The following is a 22,569-nucleotide window of genomic DNA, read 5'->3' as shown; positions in this document are numbered from 1 at the left end:
CTGGGGGTGCCTGGGTGGCTCAATCGGTTAAGCTTCAGCTTCTGACTCTTGATTTTGGCTCAGGTCATGATCTCAAGGTCATGATATAGAGCCCCACTTTGAGCTCTGCATTGGGAGTGGATCCTGCTTGAGATTCTCTCTCTCCCTCTCCCTTTGCTCTTCCCTCACCTCAAGCACTCACACACAATGCACATGCTGCACTCTCTCTCAAAAAATAAAAATAAAAAATATGAATGAATGAAAATTTTCCTGATTCTCTTAATAAATTTGTAGGGGAATTCTGATGTACTCTACAGTGGTGGCTGTAGAATGGTGGCTAAAAACAAATTTGAAAAGTAAAAGTGCTGAGGTGCAATAGTTTCTCACAAAGAATTAAAAATGTAAGGAATATGTTTCCCTATAGTTCCAGAGTTTACACAAATGACAGTCTGAGAGACCAGCAAGAACTATTGTTAAAGCCAAGAGCTGTAACTTTTGGCAAGGCCTAGGCCTTAAGCAATGTTGAAAGCCTGCTTCATTTTCTTTTTTCCTTATCTATAACAGGTATATTTAGTGAAATAGCGTAAGCAACACATAAAGTAATTTTATCAGAATGCTACCTGAATTATAAACAAAATTTTCATGAATAATTTAAGAACATCTTTTAATGGAAGAAAGGAAACTATTCTTTAAGGTTTTAAAGGAAAGGTTATTTAATACAGATATTTCCTAATAATATTACTATAAAAATAAACACATACTTCTTCTAGATATTATTATCTTTATTACAAAACATTTTTTATGTTGAGGTAACATTTCAAAAGATATTTGGCAAAAATCAATTGAATTCTATAAACAGAATTCTACTATGTGCAACGTATGTAAAGGACTCAGAGAATAGTTTTTCTAGCATGCACATAGACTGATTTTGGAAAAAAAAAATAAAGCTAAAAGTTATCTATTTAAAGAGAGATTTCTTTCAACGACCCACCCCCACCCAGTCTTCCGTATCATATCTCCAGTGGTGCGTGAGGCAGTGTTCATGGGAGTTCCACAGAAAACATCAAAAAGGGTGTTTGAAAACCAAGTTTTGTTTTTCAAAATACCTCACTGTGCCATAATTTGAAAACGCTTTCAAAAACTAAATATTTTTATCATATAGGATTCACTATTGCTTATCCCAAGAATGAATAGAATTCTCTTGTCTTCAATGGAGAAATCTTATGCAGTGCTCCAACTCTATTGTTTTTCTGCTGGGAAGTCCTCCTTGATTTATGCAGGACAAAATTGGTCCCATCTTCTGTGCTCCCATATATTTTGTTCATACCTCTTACGGCACTTACCACACTGCATTGTAATAATTCTTGTTTCTCTCATATGTATCCCTGTTTAGCTTTTTAACTTTATTTAACCACCTATAAGCTCCTCAGGAGCAAGAAACAAGCCTTAAGCTTCTTTATATCCCAGCACCTAGCACAGTGCCTGGTACATAATAGAACCTCAGTAACTGTAATGTTAATGAGTTAGTAACTATTTCAGTTGTGAAACTATAATGCACATCTTTCCTTGCTTCCAGTCTCATTGAGTGTGTTCTGGTGTCATCTGACAGTATTTAAACCCCTATAAATTGGTGACACCCTAGAAACAAATATATCCAGCATTTCCTTTCAGGAAGAAATGGCCTCTTGTTGTCCTTCTGATAAAAAAACATCAATAAATTATAGTTGTAATTATTTCTCTATTCTCCAACCCCCAAGCCTCCTATAGGTGAGAGCCACTTCGTAGGAAAGCTGATTTTAATAGCCATCTTGGCAGTCATTGTCATCTTGATCCCCAATGGGTTTGTTGTGATAAGTGTCAACTATTAATTTTCTGCTTTCTATCTCAGTGTTTTTTGACTGGCCCTCTTCCTCACTGCTTGATTTGCTCTCAGTTGAGTTGCTGTCTTCTTTTAATTTGCTGCTGTCCTGAGAATCACTGGCATCATCTTCCTCAGACTGGCTGTCCTGCTCAGACTGGCTTTCTTCACTCTGGCTCTCTGCTGAGGCACTGTGAGACTGAAGGTCCTCCTGGCTAGAACTGTTTTCCTCAGTGGACTCTGGGCTTTCCTCTGAGGATCTGAGGCTTTCGTTGGATTCACTGTCAGCCTGCTCCTCTGTGGATTCACTTTCTGAACTGGAGGGTTTATTCAAGCTGTTCTCTTCACTGGAGTCACTATCTTCCTGATCTGAGTGGCTGGTGGTGTTATCTGGGTTGTCACCCCTGGACTCAGTCACTACCTCTTCCTGAGATTCACTACTATTTTCTTGAGATGGGAGATCGACCTCTTGACTAGACTCACTACTGGGGTCTTGTATATTTTGACTGTCTTCTTGGGACTGATTCTCCTCACTCTCTTCTACAGATTCACTCTCACTGTTTTCCCTGGATTGGCTGAGGCCAGTTTCTTTGGAGTTGGCGTTTTCTGTTGAGTCACTCTTGACTTCTTCCATTGTGTTGCTATCATCAAGCTCACCTATGTCATCTTCTTCAGAAATGCGGGATTTTCTGAAAATTTTCCTCCTGGGATACTCCATTGATTGGCTGTCACCGGAATCCTGAGTGCTTGCTTGCTCATCGCTGTTTCCTTTTGATTCTTCTGATTTGACACTGGCACTATTCATTCTGGAGTTGCCTCTCTCATTCCTGATAGTATCTGGATCATCATTCTGCATTTCTTCATCACCAAACTCAGAGCCATCCCCATGGCTACTATCCCCTTCACTGCCACCTCCTACCCAGTGTTCCTTACTCTCACTCTCTTGAACAGAGTCACCTCTCTCAGGACTGCTGTTCATCTCATCCTCATTGTCAAGGTCCCTGCTCTCACTGGTGGTATCTTGGGCACTATCTTCCCCTAGTGAGGGACTATCTTCCCTGGATTGTGTGGAGTCAGCTGAGTCTTCATTACTTTTGAGTCTGGATTTTCCTCCTTGTCTTTCTTCAGGTCCTGGGCCATTGTCATCATCTCCAAAAGTGTCATCTCCACTGTCATCTTCATCATCATCTTTATCATCTCCTTCTTTTCCTCCACTCCTAGAGAGGCCACCAGCTGGTCTATGCATATATTGATGATCATCAAGGCTGTCCTCAGATTCAGCACTGTCACTGGAGTCTTCATTTGCCTGGAGTTTGGGGTTAACAAACATGGTCAGTACTCCAGGGGCTGATATAGAGGGTGTTATCTGGGCTTTCCTACTTTTTTCTTATGTCTCTCCTTCTAATCCATGATCAGTTTTACTGCTCAATAACATCTCTGCCAGGGTTAAAGAAGGAAGGAAGAGGAGTTGTAACTCAAGTCATTCCATTTTGTATAGGCACAATTTACTCAGTGCTACAGAAACTTTCTTAAAAAGTTATATAGAGGGGTACCTGGGTGGCTCAGTTGGTTAAATGTCTGCCTTTGGCTCAGGTCATGATCCCAGGGTCCTGGGCTTGAGCCCTGCATCAGGCTTCCTACTCAGCAGGGAGTCTGCTTTCCCTCTCCCTCTGCCAGTCTCTCTCTCTCTCTCTTTCATAAATAAAAAAATAAATAAATCTTTTTTTTTAAAAAGCTCTATAGAAATCATATTTATGAAACTCAAATTATATTGTAAGTCTGATTCCTAGAAGAAACTATCAGAGATTTTTTTTTTTTTGTATGTTTAAAGAGATAGTTTGAAATACTCATCAAATTGTTTGGCTTTTAGTTTTAAAAAATATTGGGTGAATTTTGAAATGACTCAAATATTTTTTTCTTTTCTCTTCTTTTTAAGATTTTATTTATTCATGAGAGACAAAAAGAGAGGCAGAAGCACAGGGAGAAGCAGCCTCCCCACAGAGCAGGGAGCCCGATACATGACTCCGTCCCAGGATCCCAGGGATCACGACCCCAGCTGAAGGCAGATGCCTTCAACATCTGAGCCACCCAAGCGCCCCCAATTTTTTTCCTCTGGTGGGCGGGGGGGGGGGGGATGTACTAGGGCAGTAGAATGAAACCTTTAGCTAAAATGAAAGTAACATATTGTGGTAACATATACATCTCACCCAAACCATATTTACACCTCATTCACATAGGCAGAGGGTTGCCTGTAGAAGGCTTAGCTAGAAGACTGCAACTTGTAGGACTATAGGGAAGCTTAGTTTTAAGTGTGAGTTCAGAGAGATTATCCTCATAAGTCAAACAATTGGATGCTCTACACAGATAAGGAAAGATAAGTGAGTCTTCATTCATTATGCTCTGGAAAAATCTGCTCTCTTTACCAAGAAGCTGAGCATTCTTGCCAAGTTTGTTTTTATTTTTCCACTTGTCCCTATAGATCAATGTTTGACTTTCCAGTTGAGAGTACAGAATGATGACATCTCTTCCCATTGCTAGAGTTTACACTGGTATGCTGGAACTAAGCATCTTTTTAGCTCCCCATACCTCAATAGGCATATATTGCATCCTTCTCAGCAGGTACAATTACTCTCATTTGAGACCTCAGAGAATATTGAAGCAATAAATCAAACATCTCCAGAAAACATACCCCAAATCTATGCTTATAAATTTCTAGAATGTTCCTCAGACAAACCTTTAGTAAATAGTGAAAAAGACTAATAATTCATCTTCCAACTTGTTAAGTATAGAATACAACATGGATCAAAGCTTCAGTGAGAAATGTGATTCCTGGATCTCTGGAGCCCCAAGGGTTTGAGTTTGGTTAAAATGATAGGACAGTCAAGAAAGTAATGACATTTAGTTTTAGGAAAATGAATAAAAAAGAGTGCATACATAAGAGAATGAAAGCCAGTTTTTTATTAACAGGAATATAATTATAAGCCAGCTTTTCTCATTACCTGGGTCACCACTGAGACTATTTTAAAGACAAATCATTATTAAAGGAGCTGTTTCATTAAAGTTTCTTCAGGGCTTTCTTGTTCCCTCCTCCATCAAGATCCTTAACATGGAGGAGGTACATAGGCCTAGCAGGTACTTCTTGTTAACCATAAAGTTTTCTCTGCCTGATCTGAACCACTCTAATTGTAAAAGCAACATTTTAGAATGATAAATGAGCTATTATTTGTCTAACATAGTCTATGACCGTGTATGTGTGTGTGTGTGTGTGTGTGTGTGTGTGTATTCTTTTTAACTAGAGGACATTTGGGGCTACAGTGTCTACCAATCCGGCCCCAGTGATAAATATGGAATGAACAGCATGTCCACATCTGAACTCTCCCACTCATTTTTCTCTTCTTACTTTTTGGGATGATTTAGCTAGCATAACCAATGGTTAGCAAGTATTACATTTAGGCTGGTTGCAGGTAATTTAATCTAACATCATTTCCTTCAATTCCTAAGTAGCCTGAAAAGTTAAGAAAGGTCTGTTTAATTACCTGTTCCTCTGAGCTAACTTTACTTTCTTCCGATGACTCACTGTTCTCCTAAAAGGAAAGAAAAAAAAGTTGTTTGTTTTCCCTTTTAGTAATTACCAAGGAAAGAAAAATACACGATATATACATCAATTGCTTGTGGTTTGGATTTACTGCTGTCCAAATGGCCTAAAGTGATGAGAAGAGTGTTAAAGTAAATTTACTGTATAAGATGTCCAGGACAGAAAAATGAATGAGATAGTTACCAAAGGTGGTGTTGGCGTCTGAGCCAAGTGACCCTGTAAAAAAAAAGAAGGAAAATAAGTTACTCCTTCACAGATGGATATCTTGCAGATATTTAAAATAATTTTAGATGATTTGTTTTTAGTTTCTTGATATATATTTTATATTTACACGAGTAATGATGACATTTTTATGGTGAAATGGCTAAAAAGAGAGAGTGAGATGGACTGATGGCCTGGAAAGATCTGTGATCTAACAGACCTAAAGGATTTTTGGGTTTCTGATACTTCACTCAGAGAAAAATATACTTTCTTTGAAGCTGGTTGTTTATACAACCTAAACAAAATGTAACATAGGAAAAAAAAACAGCATTGGAATTTAGAACCCAGGTTTAAGTCTCAATTAGCTCTTTGTTTTTGTTTTTGTTTTTTTTTTTTAAAGATTTTATTTATTTATTCACGAGAGACACAGAGAAGAGAGATAGAGGCAGAGACACAGAGGGAGAAGCAGGCTCCGTGCAGGGAGCCCGACGTGGGACTCAATCCCGGGTCCCCAGGATCACACCCCAGGCCGAAGGCAGGCACCAAACCGCTGAGCCACCAGGGCTGCCCCTTGGTTTTGGTTTTAGCCCTGAAAATCAACTGTCTTGGTTTTAGTGCTGAAATTCGCATGTTCCAGGAAAACCCTAAGTCTTGGATAAACTGTGATGTTTGGTCACTCTATGTGAATCTGGGCAATTCACTTCACCTTTCCAATGTCAATAAGAATATCAGTAACCACTGCGCATACTCCACAGAGTTGCTGTGAGGATGAAATTGGAAACATTTTGAGAACTGTTCAATATGATAAAACTAAAGAAATAATCCATTTTGAGGGATCCCTGGGTGGCTCAGTGGTTTAGTGTCTGCCTTTGGCCCAGGGCGTGATCCTGGAGACCGGGGATCAAGTCCCACTTCGGGCTCCCTGCGTGGAGCCTGCTTCTTCCTCTGCCTGTGTCTCTGCCTCTCTCTCTATCATGAATAAATAAATAAAATATTAAAAAAAGAAAAGAATCCATTTTGAAAATACCTCTTTATAAAATTCAGTGGTAGATAAAATTGAATTGAGAAGGCCATTATACCTTTCTTGAATCACATAAGATCACACATACACACACACACACACACACACACACAAAATAAGCCCGAAACTAATTAGGCATAGTTCTGATTTATTTCACTTTTTTTGATCTAATAACTCTAAGATTGCCTGAGCCACCTCTGGTGCCTTCTCTGCATCTACAATTCCTCTTCCTCTTGAGCACAGCAAAATCCCCAAATCCCTGCTAAGCTATGGGTGTGAAGATGCAAAGAGTAAAGCAGGAAGGAGCTGCTATCAACATGTCTTCAACAAGCCTCTCAGCAGTGCTAGGCAGCGGTATGTCCCCAGAGGAAAGAGCTATAATCACTTTAAGTCTTTGCCCTGTGACACTACAGGCAGGCACAATGGCAGACCTTCAGAAATAACTCTGTCAGTTATCATTTGGAATTAAGGGATGGAAGGGAACAAGACATTGGTATTTTTCTCATGCCAAAGCTAAACTTGAGAACCTAACATATTTGTGGTACTCTTAGAGTCTATGGTTGAATGAAAGACAGGATCTATAGTGGCTGCTTTTCAATTAACCAGCCTAAGGACATCTCTGATGCAAGTTCATGTAAGAAATCCTGCAGTGCCAATTCCATCCACAGGCAGGAGCAGAACCTCATCTCAAGCCTTGACATTATCTGGCAACCACTAATAATGTTGTTCCCAAGCTGTATCATATGCAAAAGCCAGCAGGTAACAAGGTCATTACCAAAACACTCTGACTTAGCATAAAATTTTAAGCCTTACTTGTAGTTTCAATCTTGAGAACCTGTTGCCCTCTTAGACTTAACCCCTTCCTAAAAAGGTTATAACACCCTGATAGAGAATGTGGATTCTGGAGCCAGAGTGACCTGGGTTTAAAGTCTGGCTTTAACACTTCTTAATTATGTAACCGAGACAGACTAGGTTATTCTCTGTGTCTCAGTGTTCTCATGTAAAGCACATAGAACAGCCTGGCAATGGTTCTTGAGTTCTTGAGAATTAATCACTATTGAGTTATTCAGAGTCAACACTAACAATTATTCCACAGACTCTAATATCCTCTCCTTCTGTCTTTTTTTCACTTTCCAGGACTTGACCTCCTGCCTACCAGACATCTCCTGGTAAAACAGATTTTAGTCCTAATCCTTTAATAACATTCTTGGTTCACTGTCTTTCATCCCCTTCTACTGTGCACATCCATTATGAAAGTAAACCTAAAGGGAAAAAATGCCTCCTCACCAAATTATACTATTAAGTTGAAGTTGAAGCATTATACGAACTAAATTTTTTCACATGAACTACAAATTATAGCCCTTACTACCTATATCTTAGGTTATTAATGTGTTCATTAAATCATTAACAGTTTCAACATTTGCAGCAGAGCCAAATTGGTTATACTAATAATATATTAAATTAAAAATATTTTTTAAAACTTTATTTCTACTCACCTTCCATTCTTCAGAGCTCTCAGATTCAGTATTTTGATACCTGGCTACCTAGAAAATTTAGTACACATGATTAGCCCACAGAGAAAATTCCAAGGCAATAGCTATTAGCACTATACATACTTAGGAGCAGTGGTAGTCAAATTTTAGCATGAATCAGAATCAGCTGGAAGCCTTTTATTTTATTTTTTAAAAGATCTTATTTATTTATTCATAAGAGACACAGAGAGAAAGAGTGGCAGAGACACAGGCAAAGGGAGAAGCAGGCTCCATGCAGAAAGCCCGATGTGGGACTCGATCCCAGGTCCCCAGGATCAGGCCCTGGGCTGAAGGCAGGCGCTAAACCACTGAGCCACCCGGGCTGCCCAGCTAGAAGCCTTTTAAACCACAGATTGCCCCATCCCTAGAAAGTCCTGCTCAGTAGGTCTGAGGTAGGACCCAAGAATTTACATTTCTAACAAAATCCTAGCTGATGCTGATGCTGCAAGTTGGGGGATGGCACTTTCAGAACCACTGGTGATGAAGAAAAATGAGAATCATAGCTATATGAATAAACGGAGTAAGGAATAACTCGGATGATGTTGTAAAGAAAACAGCTTCCTAAGAAACTACTATTTTCATCTGACCAGAACGTATACAGCCAACTTGGCTTATAGTCAGTGAAAATTGTGGAATTTGGGATATAAAAGGTTTATTTCATATATCCTTATTCTGATACTTACTGGGAGTGCACAGGACAACCCCCAAAGGAACATAAGCAGGATGCTGGTCTTCATAGCCGGGTCTGACACCTTTACCTGTGATGAAGAACAGAAGATGTTTTCCTCTGTGCTAAAGAAATATAGGAGCTTTAACTTTTTAACAGTTTCTTCTATTAAAAAGCACAACTCATCCAAATGTCCATCAACTAATGAATAAATAAAAGGTACTATATCCATACAATGGAATATCATTCAATCATAAAAAGGAATGAAATACTGATACATGGCTACAAAGTAGAGAAACCCTGAAGACATTATACTGAGGGAAAGAAGCCAGACACAAAGACCACATATTGTATGATTCCACTTATATGAATTGTCCAAAACAGGCAAATCTAGAGAGAAAGTAGGTAAGTGCCCAGGGCTGGAAGAGATGGGAGTTTGGGAGTGCCAGTTAAGGGGTGAATTTTGGAGGTGGTGAAAATGTTCTAAAATTGATTTAGGTGAAGATTGCACAACTTTGTGCAGTGGCTAAAAATTATTTAACTGTACACTTCGAGTGTGTAAAGTATGTATTGAATTATATCTCAATAAACAAGTTAAAAAGAAATCTTACTTCTAAGAGATTAAGAGATAAATTGGAAACATTTCAATGAGGATGCCTATAAACACTTCTTCCCTAATACATAAAATATGTTAAATAGAGGAAAAACTAAAGAAAGAAAAATAGAGAAATTTCTGACCATTCACTTTTATGATAATTATGCACCTTAGTATGGCATAGCAACCTGGCAAATATACACATAAAACAAAATTTAATGATACCATTGATGGTCATCAACATTTGTCTACACACACACACACACACACACACACACACACACACAATTGCTTCTCAGTCACATTTATAACTTCATAATAACATTTAGATAAAATAGACTGATTTTAAAATTTTTTTCTTAAAGAAGTGTACTATGGCAGGCTTCATATTACAATTCCAGAAAACTCTTAATGTCTACTGTGCTACAATTGGTCATGCATTATAGATAGATTATGCTAAATCCTTTTAAATGTCATTTGTGTTACTGAAGGATCTCAGGAAGATTAGAGGTTTGGGATATACTTGTGAATCACACTGAGTGAAACATGCCAAATCAAACTGTATTTTCCTGGATGGTGGTTTCATTTCACACTTCAAGAACTGGTGATTTGAAAAACAACTTGTTCTATATCTAAAAATAGATGTACTACATGCTAATATAAAAAGTTGTTGAAATGATTTAAACGGAAAATTATTTGCCCTCCACTTGTAAGCCCTGTGGCTGCCCTAACCAATTTGTCAGATGGACTTCCATACATTTTGTGGAAAATCCTGCAAGTTTATTTCAGACTTCACTTTGGTTTTTAAGGTGCTCCAAATGATTTTACCGCTGATCTAGAAAATAAGAATACATAGCTCACTAATGTCTGAATATGCTGAATAGTGCCTGCAACATGGCATCAAAAGTCATTTAATCTTATTTTTTAATTTATTCAAGAAAACAGTAGAATTCCTAAGAAGACTAAGAATGTTCCACATTTCTATGTTGATACAGCTCAAATAGTCCATAGATCTTCTCATTTTATATCATCGACATTATCCCACTTCAACAGTTTATTCTTCATTTGTATTTTCTTTATTCTAATTCAGCATAGTTCATATAAGTCCTTATATTTTGATATCTTCTTTTTCAAATCTGCCTATATTAACAGAGAAAACATAAAAATTCTCAACTACATCTAAAACAAGCCTAATTCAAAAAGATATTGCTTCTGAAAGAAACCAGAATATCTTACATCCCAAAATATGCCTCTTTCAAATAAAATTATTTTGAGCTAAAGGCCCTTGAGAAACAGCAGATGCAAGAAAGATCTATGATCCTCCTTTTTCTTTCTAAAAACAGGAAACTCTCATGTGAAAGGTGTACTCAGAGGAGGGAAGACATCTCATCCTCAAAGATGAAGGGTCAAGGCTGAGAGAAATCTGTACAAACAAACCTTGTTAAACTAATTCTATCTTCCCAATCAGTTCCCTACAATTTACTGCCCCAACCTAAGCCCCTTTGTCTTGTCAGTTCTTCACAGAAGTATTGTTTCTTTATCTAAAAGGTAGAAAAGCTTTCTGCTCTGGTCACTCCTTCAGGTCTTCATTCTCTTATGAAGGCTAACATGTACATGTAAAAATTTTAATAAAACTTTCATGCTCTTCTCCTGTTAACATGACTATGTCAGTTTAATTCTTAGGCCAAATGGAGATGCTACAAGAGCAGAAGAAAAATTTTCCTCCCCTCTATTTCCCTTAGTTCCCATAATCAAAACTTTTTGCTTTAAGTTCTTAAATTCATTTCTTAAGGAAAGGAAAGTTTCCCCTAAATATGATACTCTCAAAATAATTACATGCCTATGGTTTTAGGTGTCATGGGTCAAAGGAAAATTAGGCTGTTTTTAATTTTCAAAGTGAAATTTGAATAGGGTGATAATCTCATGATGTACTGAAAGCTAGCAGTATCCCAGACTCAATACAAGGCCAGTAAATACTGAGTTCTCCTCTTGTTTTTTTGTCTTGTTTTAGTTTTTTGCTTCTCTTTTATCTAAATAACAAAAAAAAAATTAAATGATGCACTACACTAATGAATGTTGGACTTTTTACAAAGGAAATGTGTGCTTCCAAGTTTCTTAGGGATGTGAATGAAATATTATGAAACATAAGAGAGATGCAGTAACTTACTTGTGCTTCTAGAAATAACATTTAGCACCCTAACCTACAGCAGTAATTTCCCAAACAAAAATAAAAGACACCTTGGGGTCCTGAAAGAGCTAAATTTGCCTCTCATAGAATATAGTCTGCCATCAAGCATTAAAGGAAGTCAGATCTTAAACCCTATATTAGGCTCTCAATTAATATTTTTATAGAATATAAAATATGTATACATGTATTAGAATTAAACTGACATAGTCATGTTAACAGGAGAAGAGCATGAAAGTTTTATTAAAATTTTTACATGTACATGTTAGCCTTCATAAGAGAATGAAGACCTGAAGGAGTGACCAGAGCAGAAAGCTTTTGTGAAGTGTATTCCAAATGAGAGCTGCAAACTTTCATAAACTTTTTAGCTACCATCCTGAAAAGGGTAGAAGCAGTTATGCAGTAACCCTATTCCGAGTAATTAATTAGCAAAATAGCTACAAGCCTGAAAGAGACAAGTCCAGAACCTCAGGTTCTTTTTTGGTGCTTAATAAATGTCATTTCTACATTGTACATGCTGTCATCCTACAATGAAAGCATGTGACAAAAGGAAATCAATAACCTCTACTTGTGTTCCATCTGCTTGAAGGGCAATGTATCTAAGAGATTTTCAACCTTTTTCATTTTTTTCTCATAATGTTTGAGATCTGGAGTAGGGAACTACAGTCCCTCTCTGGCTACTCTCAAGTATAGCCAGAAATTCTTTGTGCTTTCAAGAAAGGAAACTTGTTCTGAAATTTCCTCCAAGTTAAGATTCACTTATAAAGTATATAGTTTCTTTTATGTAAACCAAGATGAAAAAGGCACATCAAATGAAGGAAATAAAAAATTGAAAATCATAGGCTCAATTTATTATGTTGAATTTGCTTATTTTTGACTTAGTATTGTTAGCTTCAATAATACAATAAACAATATATCCATCCATTAGCAATCAAGAAATACTATTGATAATATCCTGTGAGCCAGGCACTGCTCTAGGTGCTGAGTATACAATAGTGTGTAATAATGATAATTAGCTAGTCTTACAAAAGTAAAATTATCCAAAACCAACCAACGAGAACTTCCATTAGCTAGGAATTATTTCATTATTAGTCTTTGAAAATAAAATGGAACTTGGCCAGGATATGAATTCTATGAGGAATTCAGAACACCAAACAAATAAGGCAATAGAAGTATCCAATCATTCCTATTATACTTGTCTTACGTCAGTTATAATCAATCCCACATCTTATGCCTTCAACCACAGTAAAATAACTCCAAGGTGCCCTAAAATTCAACATAGATTTGGAAGGCCTCTAAGCATCTGAGGCACATTGATCCACATTACCATTTTGGGGTAGGTAAGTGACTAATGCCTTCAGAAAATTGTTCATACATTTTAACCAACCACATCAAAGTAGGATAGTCTGTTTGACCCCCAGGTACACAGAAAGTTATGGTTCACTAGAAGTTAGTACTCCTAAAGAAGACAGATTGAAGTATTACTATTACACATGGGATTTTCTAGATGTCATAGAGAATGCATTACCTGAACACAATTCCCATTTTCTGTTATGGAAGACAGACACTTCTGATACAGATGAAGTGGAATTAATGCAACAAATAGAAATGCATACAGATTGGAGTATATATATTTTTTAGTCTTCGATACTAGAAAGTGTTTTTAAAAGACAGTTATGTTCAACATTTTATTGAATTCTGTTTGTGAGGCATCATGCTAGCATGAATAAATGATAGAAAAGCACTGTAATTATCACATCTTTGGTTTCTTTCAATGGTCTTAGCATCTTCTTTCAGTTATTCAGTTCATAATGAATATTAGGATACTATCTAGATGAATAGCATTAAATGGTTTTTAATTTAAAAGACCATATTTTGGAAGTCCTGCCGGTCTAGTTTAGATTCTTTCATAATGTTTTGTAGGCTATGAACATCACCATATCTGTGAAATTTAAATGTAAAAGTTTTATTTGTTTTGCTAATTAAAGCTAACCTTCAAAATGACTTTCCATCTGCCTCCTGTTCAGTAAACTTTCCCTTTCAGGAGTACTATGCAGAGATCTAATTAAAGTAGTGCTGAGAAAAACATCTGGCTCTATTGACTTAACATGTCATTTCAATATCATTATTTGCTGTAGCATAAACAACAGGCACAAAAATGGGAATCATTTTAACCCAAGGTTTAGCTCTCTCCATCTTTCTCGGCATGGCATAATACCTCTCAACATGTGTACATGTTTAATTTTCTCCAAACGTAGCAGAAGTCATTTTTAAAAAAAAAATTTTCAATGAAAATTTCTTACCCTCTTCAGTTCACAAAGACTTTTCCTCAGAAGTCTCAACAATGAGGCGGAAGTTCTCAGGAAATTTACGCCCAGTGAAGCCACTCTTGTGTTGATGTTCTGATGTTCACTCCTCTGATGGTGCAGGAATTTAAACTCTACTTCAGCTCTTCATAGCCAATCAACCTCAGGCTGGGGGTGACTGACATCACAAGGTGTCACCGGGACTCCAGTACACCCACACTTCCTCCAACTTGCAGAGGCAGATTTTCCCTAAAAAGCTCTTGTGGTTCTCAAATGACTAGACTAGTTTCCATTAAATTGAAGATCTTCCTAAAGCTTTATTTTGATTTCTAAATATATGTCATTCACATCCATGCAGGCTTATGAGCATTATAAACAATGACACTGTCTTCCACCCACTGATAGATCCCAGCAGACACATGGATGGGAAAAGGAGAGTCAAGGAGTGGGTAGCAAGTTTCCTGTTAATGTACATTTCCGGGTTGTACATGAAGAACCTCCTAAAATACTAGATTTGCCTAAATTGTAGTGTTGAGAATATGAGCTTTTATCCTTTCCCTTCTCATCTTTTAACAACCTCTACTATTTATCTCCTTTTCCTCTCAATCTCCCTACCCCCATATACACACAAAGTTCTAAAATTCTTAGTAATCTAATGAAGTATTACTTACAGAATTCTGTGGTGATTGGAAATATTAAAGCACCACCCTAAGTAACTTTTGTTTTTAACCAAAAAATAATTTAAATCTAACACTCCATTATTGCTTCCAACTGCTTGCCATATTTTGGATTTAACTCTGGTGACTCTTTGAAATCAGAATTGGATTAAGGGGAAGCTTAGTTGGGTGGCATACAGAGAAACCAATTTCCAAAAGACTCTCTGCCATCCCTGAAAATGTAATGAAACAGATAACACAGTCTTTGCCAGGGTTCTTGAGGGAGTGTACTGAAGATTGTAGGGAGCCAGAAGTGAGGTGGCATCTCCTAAGGAGCATGATCAAGTAATAAAAGAATGACCACTGAGTAACTGGTTGAAGAACATCAGGGGTGCCTAGGTGCCTCAGTTGCTTAAGCATCTGACTTTTGATTTTGGGTCAGGTCATGATCTCAGGGTTGTGGAATTGAGCCCCACCTTGGGCTCCATGCTGTGGATGGAACCATGCTGAAGACCTTCTACCTCTCCCTCTGCCCCTCCCCCTCCGTTAAAAAATAAAGACTATATTACCAGAATTTAACTTCCTGGAGAGTGGGGATGTTTGCTTTGTTTACTGGTATATACCCAGGACTGTAATACCCAGGTTCCTGAATCATAATAAGCATTCAACAAATACTTTTATGAATATCTGAAAAGATTGACTTTAAAATGGGCCAATTTATTAGTTTGTGCAATACCTATATGACTCACTCTTTTTTGAATGCATTTATTATTGTTGGAATTTTTAATAGATACTCCTATGCACCTGGTTTTAGAGAACTGGGGTACCCAGCTTTATTCAGAAGACAAATATAAACTATATGGATTTTTAACTTATTCAGTGTGAACTGCAGTGAGGGGGAGGGGGCAAAAATGAAGAGAAAGGAGTCTACTTCTGTATAAGGTTTATCAGAAAACCGGGGTTCATATGAGGAGCTACACATTCCTGATGTTCTGTTCTGGTTCTCAATTACACTGCCAGGTGGTTTTATAGGTTTTTGACTGAGGTCTCTCATAGAGGAATCTTTTAATCTTATGCAGAGTGGATTCTAGGAAAGTTTTGGTGGAAGATGTCACAGGACATTATTTTAGAATCTCTCTCTAAATCCTTACATAAAAATAGCGCAACTAGGGGCACCTAAGTGGCTCAGTCATTCAAGCATCCACCTCTTGATTTCAGCTCAGATCATGATCTCAGGGTCTTGAGATGGAGCCACATGTGGGCTCCGTGCTCAGCAGGAAGTTTAGTTGAGATTCCCTCTCCATCCCCTTTTGCATCTCCCCCCACTCACATGCACGTGCTGCTCTCTCACTCACTCTCTCCCTCAAATAAATAAATCTTTAAAAAGAGTGCAACTAAGTAATAACAGCTAAAAACGATGGACAACATTTATAGCAAATGTAAATGTTGTAGTTACCCATTGTTACAGTAAAAAACATTCCAATACTTTATGTCTTAAAACAATAATTTTATTATAGCCGAGGCTGCAGTAATCTGGGGACTCCATTGGAATAGAATAGTCAAGATAGCTCTCTTACATGGTTGTTGTCTGGGAGTTCAGCTGATACGGTTATTCTGAACACTTCAGTTCTTTATATGGCCTCTTTTTGTGGCTTGGCCTTTTCATACGGTGGCTGGGGGCCAAGAGCTGCCCCAAATGTCACTGTCTACATTCTACGGTCACAGTCACAGGGCCATCCCAGACTCAGCAGGAGAAAAAAAAATCTCTGCATTTTGATGTGAGGATCAGAATGAATGTACAGGGAACAGAGGAAATGATGAGGCCATTTTGGAGATGGGTTACAACACTACATGACAGGTTATACCCACAAACTTCAAACAAAGTGGCTGAGGACAAACTGCCAACTGCCACAAGACCTACATCATCTATGTAGGAGTAAGCAGAGGGAAGCATTCATAAGGATACCAAAGCCAAACAATACAAAAAAAAAAAAAAACCTAATTGCCCAACATTGGAAGATGCTAACAATTCATTATTTTTTTAATTAAAGTGTACTTGACATACAATATTATATTAGTTTTAGGTGTACAACATAGTGATTCAACATGTATATACATTATGAAGTCATCACCATAATCTAGCTACCACCGGTCCCCATACAAAGTTGCTACATATTATTAACTATATTCCCTATGCTGTACATTGTATCTCCATGTCTTACTTATTTTATAACTGGAGGTGTGTTCTTTTTATTCCTCTTCCTACCCTGGCAATCTCCAGATTGTTCTATGAGTCTATTTCTTTTTTATTTTATTTGCTTTGCTTCTTTTAGATTTCACATATAAGTGAAATCATATGATATTTGTTTTCTTTGTATGATTTATTTCACTTAGCATAATACCTTCTAGGTGCATCCATGTTACTGGAAATGGCAAGATTTCATGGCTGAGTAATATTCCATTGTGTATATACACCACATCTTTATCCATTCATCTATTGATGGACACTAAGGTTGCTTCCATACTTTGCTATTATAAATAATGCTGCAGTGAATATAATGATGGATATATATTTTCAAATCAGTGTTTTCATTTTCTTTCAAGTAAATACCCAGAAGTGGAATTGCTGGATCATGTATTTCTATTTTTAATTTTTTGAGGAACCTCCATACTGTTTTCCATTGTGGCTTTATCATTTTGTTCCCACCAACATTGTGTCAGTGCTCTCTCTTCTCCATATCCTTGCCAACAATTGCTGTTTCTTGGGTTTTTGTTTTGGGAGTTGTTTAGGGTTCTTTGTGTTTGGTTTGTTTGATTTTTTTTTTTTTTTTTTTTTGGTACTAGCCATTCCAACAGGTATGAGATGATATCTCACTGTGATTGTGATTTGCATTTCCCCAATGATGAGTTGATATTGAGCATCTTTGCATGTGTCTGTTGGCCATTTGTATTTCTTCCTTGGAGAAATGTCTATTTAGGATATCTGCCCACTTTTTAATTGAATTTTTATATTGAGCTATGTGAGTTCTTTATAATTTTGGATATTAACCCCTTAATAGATGTATTATTTGCCCATATCTTCTCCCATTCAGCAGGTACCTTTTGTTTTACTGGTTTCCTTCTCTGTGCAAAAGCTTTTTTAGTTTAATGTAGTCCTACTTGTTTATTTTTGCTTTTGTTGCCTTTGCCTAAGGAGACGGATCCAAAAAATATTGCTAAGACTCATGTCTAGGAGCCTACTACCTATGTTTTTTACGATTTTTATGATTTCTAGTTCTGCGTATAAGTAATCCACTTTGAGTGTATCTTTTTTATATGGTAAGAAAGTCATTCTTTTGTATTGCAGCTGCCTAATTGAGTGTATAAGCATGGGGTTTATTTCTAGACTCTATTCTATTCCATTGATCTATGTGTCTGATTTCACACAAATACCATACTGTTTTGATTACTATAGCTGTGTAATATTGTTTGAAATCAGGGATCCCTGGGTGGCGCAGTGGTTTGGCACCTGCCTTTGGCCCAGGGCATGATCCTGGAGACCCGGGATCGAATCCCACATCGGGCTCCCAGTGCATAGGGCCTGCTTCTCCCTCTGCCTATGTCTCTGCCTCTCTCTCTCTGTGACTATCATAAATTAAAAAAAAAAAAAAAAAAGAAATCAGAGAGCATGATAACTCCAGCATTGTTCTTCTTTCTCAAGATTGCTTTAGCTATTTAGGGTATTTTTTGGTTACACACAAATTTTAGGATTATTTGTGCTAGTTCTGTGAAAAATGCCATTGGTATTTTGCTAGGGCTTGCATTGACTCTAGGTTGCTTTGAGCACCATGGACATTTTAGCAATATTAATTATTCCATTTCATGAGCATAGTATATTTTACCATTTATTTGTGTTGTCTTCAATTTCTTTCATCAGTGTTCTGTAGTTTTCAGAGCACAGGACTTTTGCCTTTATGCTTAAATTTACTCTTAGGTATTTTATTCTTTTTGATGCATTGTGAGTGGCATTATTTTCTTAATTTCTCTTCCCAATAGTTTACTATAAACTCATTATTTTGAAACTATATAAAAGAAAATAATTAAGCACTTATTATGTGTTTCCTTAGGAACTATACCACTGAGTAATAGATAAGGAGGTTTCTCTTTATAGACATGAATGAAGAGAAATAATATAATTACAATACCGTCATTTTGCAAAACCAAATCAAACTGCAAACTCTGTCAGCAGAGCCCAGACTGGAAAATGTATAGAACAGACAACCTGGTTTCATCAAGAAATAAATTGTAAATAAGAGAGTGAGAACGAGAAATCTGTAGATTCAAATAGACTTCCAAGAGACATAGCAACCACTATGTGTAGTATTATGTGAATTTTATTTGTATCCTAATTCTAAAAAACATGCTGAAAAGAAAACCATTTATTAAACAATTAGAGATGTGAACACTACTTGAAATCTCATTATTTTATTATTTTAATAATTATTATTAGCAGTATGATAATGGGATTTTAGTATTTGAGTGTTCTTCACTTAAAGAGGCCAAAATGCTATGATGTCTAGAATCTGCTTCAAAGTAAATGAGAGAAGCTAAGTGGATAGGGAAATAGAAGAAACCAATTCTGTGATGAGTTAATCACTGCTGAAGCTATGGATAATAATTGTATTATACTATTTTCTCTAATTTTATATATTTTGAAATTTTACACTATAAAAAATTATGCACAAAAATTCTGTCTGATATTTAACAGGCCTTCAGTATGGATAGGGTTATCAAGTGTTACATTGTCTAGAGAAACTACTTTTTTATTTCATAAAATTAATATGAAGTTCAGAATCTTTAAAGGGTAACTTTATTTTTTTTAAAGATTTATTTATTTATTTATTTATTTATTTATTTATTTATTTATTTATTCATGATAGATCCAGAGAGAGAGAGAGAGGCAGAGACACAGTAGGAGGAAGAAGCAGGCTCCATGCCAGGAGCCCGACGTGGGACTCGATCCCGAGACTCCAGGATCGCGTCCTGGGCCAAAGGCAGGCGCTAAACCACTGAGCCACCCAGGGATCCCCTAAAGGGTAACTTTATAAAAATTATAAAATTGTGATCATTAGAAGCATTACTTAAGATTTTAAAGTAGAATCTATACAACTTAAGTATATGAAATGCATATGAAATAATTCATTTTATTGTATATGTATTATATTTATTAAAATGCAAACAATAAACATTCAATAAGATGAACTGATAAGAAAATACATATATTAAAGATTAATTGAAGTTTTAATTTCTTTCTTATTCATGTGATATTATAGTTTTCAATTTAAGTGGATGAAATAAGACATCAAATAGTGTGGGATCTTTCTCTAGGCAATATTCTTATGAATTAGTGTCTTATTTTCATTTTAAAACATGTAATTTAGATAAAGTAAGGTTAGTTTCTAGAAAAAAATGAAACCAGTTTTTTTTTTTAATTCCAATATAGTTAACATTTAGTGTTACATTAGTTTTAGGTGTACAATATAGTGATTTGACAATTTTATACATTACTCAGTGCTCATCATGATAAGAGTACTCTTAATCCCCTTTACCTATTTTATACATCCCCCCCGACGCTCCTCCCCTGTAACCATCAGTTTGTTCTCTATACTTAAGAGTCTGTTTTTTGGTTTGTCTCTTGTTTCTCTTTGTTCATTTCTTTTGTTTCTTAAATTCCACGAGTGAGTGAAATCATATGGTATTTGTCCTTCTCTGACTGACTTATTTCACTTAGCATTACTTCTCTAGATCTATCCATGTTGCAAATGACAAGATTTCATTCTTTTTTATGGTTGAATAATATTTCATTGTGTGTATATGTGCATGTGTGTGTGTGTGTGTGCATGTGTGTGTATGTATATATATACCACAGCTGCTTCATCCATTCATCTATCAATGGACAGTTGGGCTGCTTCCATAATTTGGTTATTGTAAATAATAATGCATAAACATAGGAGTGCATATATCTTTTCAAATTAACGTTTGTGTATTCCTTGAAACAATTAAGCTTTTTTAAGTTTGTGTTTACATATTTGTCATTTACTCAGCTATTGATCTTTGAATCTTCTTTGTGTTAGAAACTGTTATAGGCACTGGTGACAGACACAGCCTCTCTAATCTGGATTCTACCAATAGAAAAATACAAAGTATTAGTACAGTATAACATCACATCTTAAAAAATTAATAGTCTCTGGTAGATAATAGTTCCCTAATCCATGCCTATTACACATACCCAAAACAACACAATAGAGTTTTCTAAGTTATATGTAAAGATATACACTAAAATATGAGATTTCAGCTGCCTTCAGAATATGGGAAATGGAGAAGAAGAGAAAGAGAGTGGGAATTGAAGCTAAAGAGAAAAAATAAAATAATAGCATGTCATGAGCTGAAAATAGTTAATAACTCAATTATCTGCTACTTAAGGCCAAACAGCAGTGGATAACCTGGAATATGCGAAGAAAGAAAAAAGGAAAATTTTGCCTAGAATTATTACATATCATTTCTACTAACATTCCATTCATGATGGTTTGTGATATGGCCATATCTGAATGCAAAGAGGAAGAAGACGTGGCTTTGAGCTAGGCAAGTGCCTCCAAGAGACAATTATCCACACTGGGGAAGAAGGAGCACACGTGTTTACTGGATGGCTAGATTTTCTGCTTGCCTGCTAAAAATCTGCTGAGCCTAAGAACATGTTCAAAGGTATATAGTAAAGAGGAATTTGCCAACCAGCACATCCACTTAAGTAAGCACTTACTTAAGTTGCTATTATGGGTACCTTGTATTACTCATTTAATTCTTACATTGATCCTATGAAATAAGTACTCTCATTATTCAAAAAAAAAAAAAACAAAAACGAAGAAACAAATTTCAAGAAGTTATGTAGCTTGCTAATTGTCCCACAGCCAGCAAACTGCAGAGAAGGAATTTTATGTACTTTGAAGTCTTTAGGTTCCCCCAGCAAGCTGTTAGAATCATCTTCTTAATATCTTTCTCACTTGGCTATGTTGAGGAGAAAGCAACTATCTCCTTATCCCCCCTGTACATTGTGAATAGGGAAGGGGGAGTGATGCAAGTATGTTGCAACTCTCTCCAGAAAAAAATCTTTCCTCCCCTCTCCTCTCTCTCCCCCATTCTCCCTCCTTTATAAGCTGGAAGTGGGTCATCTTGTTTCACAGTTTCTAGGCCTGCCTTGCATAGATGAGCTGCCCCTTCCATCTTTAGGCTATTAGGGAACTATTGTATCCGGCCCTGTGGTAGTATTTTCAGCCTTTGGAACCTCATTTAACATCCTCTTCTGTTTTCTGCTTTCACTACGAGACCGTAAACCTCCTTGGGAGCAGTCTAGTTCAACAAACATTTGTCAAGAGCCTGGTGTGTCAGGCACTATGGTGGGCATAAGATATGAGATGAATAGTTATAGCCTGGGCTCTGGAGGAACTAGCATTCTAGAGCAGAATATTTAATAATAGAACATGTAAATGTTTTATATTTGGATGATTCAGTGTGGTAGCCAGAAGCCATACATGGGCTATTGAGCTTAAAATATGGGCAGGGAAAAAAAAATATGGGCAGGGGATCTGTGGAACTGAATGTTTAATCTTATTTAATTTTAATTAATTTAACTTTACATGGTAACACATGGCTAGTGGCTGCCATATGGGGTAGCACAGATTTAGACCAAGAGTTAGCAATTCTTTGATTCTCTGATAAGAGCAGTGATACAGGTAGGCACAGATGCTTCAAGAGCACAGAGGAGAAGCATTTACCTCAGCCTTAGTAGAGAAAAGCAGAAGCCTTCCAAAAAGAAGTGATAGTCAGAATGTTAAACGTCTGCAAATGTGTAACTCAGCAATTTCATTTCTAGTCATACACCCTTGAGAAATGTATGCTTCTATGCACTCAAAGACATATACATAAATGTTCCTAGCAGCA

General features: G+C 36.6%; 1 protein-coding gene across 2 annotated transcripts in view; it reads right to left on the bottom strand.

Moving 5' to 3' along the window:
• Nucleotides 1-740: 740 nt before the first annotated feature.
• DMP1 (dentin matrix acidic phosphoprotein 1) overlaps nt 741-22,569 on the bottom strand; it is a 30,942-nt gene continuing 9,113 nt past the window's right edge. Inside the window, exons 1-6 of one of the 2 annotated variants that reach the window (XM_077882816.1) lie at nt 13,937-14,095; nt 8,870-8,944; nt 8,151-8,198; nt 5,616-5,648; nt 5,374-5,421; nt 741-3,143 (exon numbers count right to left, since the gene is read on the bottom strand). In XM_077882816.1, the coding sequence (XP_077738942.1) occupies nt 1,776-3,143; nt 5,374-5,421; nt 5,616-5,648; nt 8,151-8,198; nt 8,870-8,923 (1,551 nt within the window). In that variant the 5' untranslated portion in view covers nt 8,924-8,944; nt 13,937-14,095 and the 3' untranslated portion in view covers nt 741-1,775. Of the gene's footprint in view, nt 3,144-5,373; nt 5,422-5,615; nt 5,649-8,150; nt 8,199-8,869; nt 8,945-13,936; nt 14,096-22,569 lie in introns of those variants that run through there. The other variant, XM_077882817.1, reaches the window with a different exon arrangement.

The sequence above is a fragment of the Canis aureus genome, chromosome 33, assembly GCF_053574225.1.
Source record: "Canis aureus isolate CA01 chromosome 33, VMU_Caureus_v.1.0, whole genome shotgun sequence".
Taxonomy (NCBI): Eukaryota; Metazoa; Chordata; class Mammalia; order Carnivora; family Canidae; genus Canis; species Canis aureus.
The sequence above is the reverse complement of the archived record's forward strand: the minus strand, read 5'-3'. Positions and strand labels throughout refer to the sequence as shown.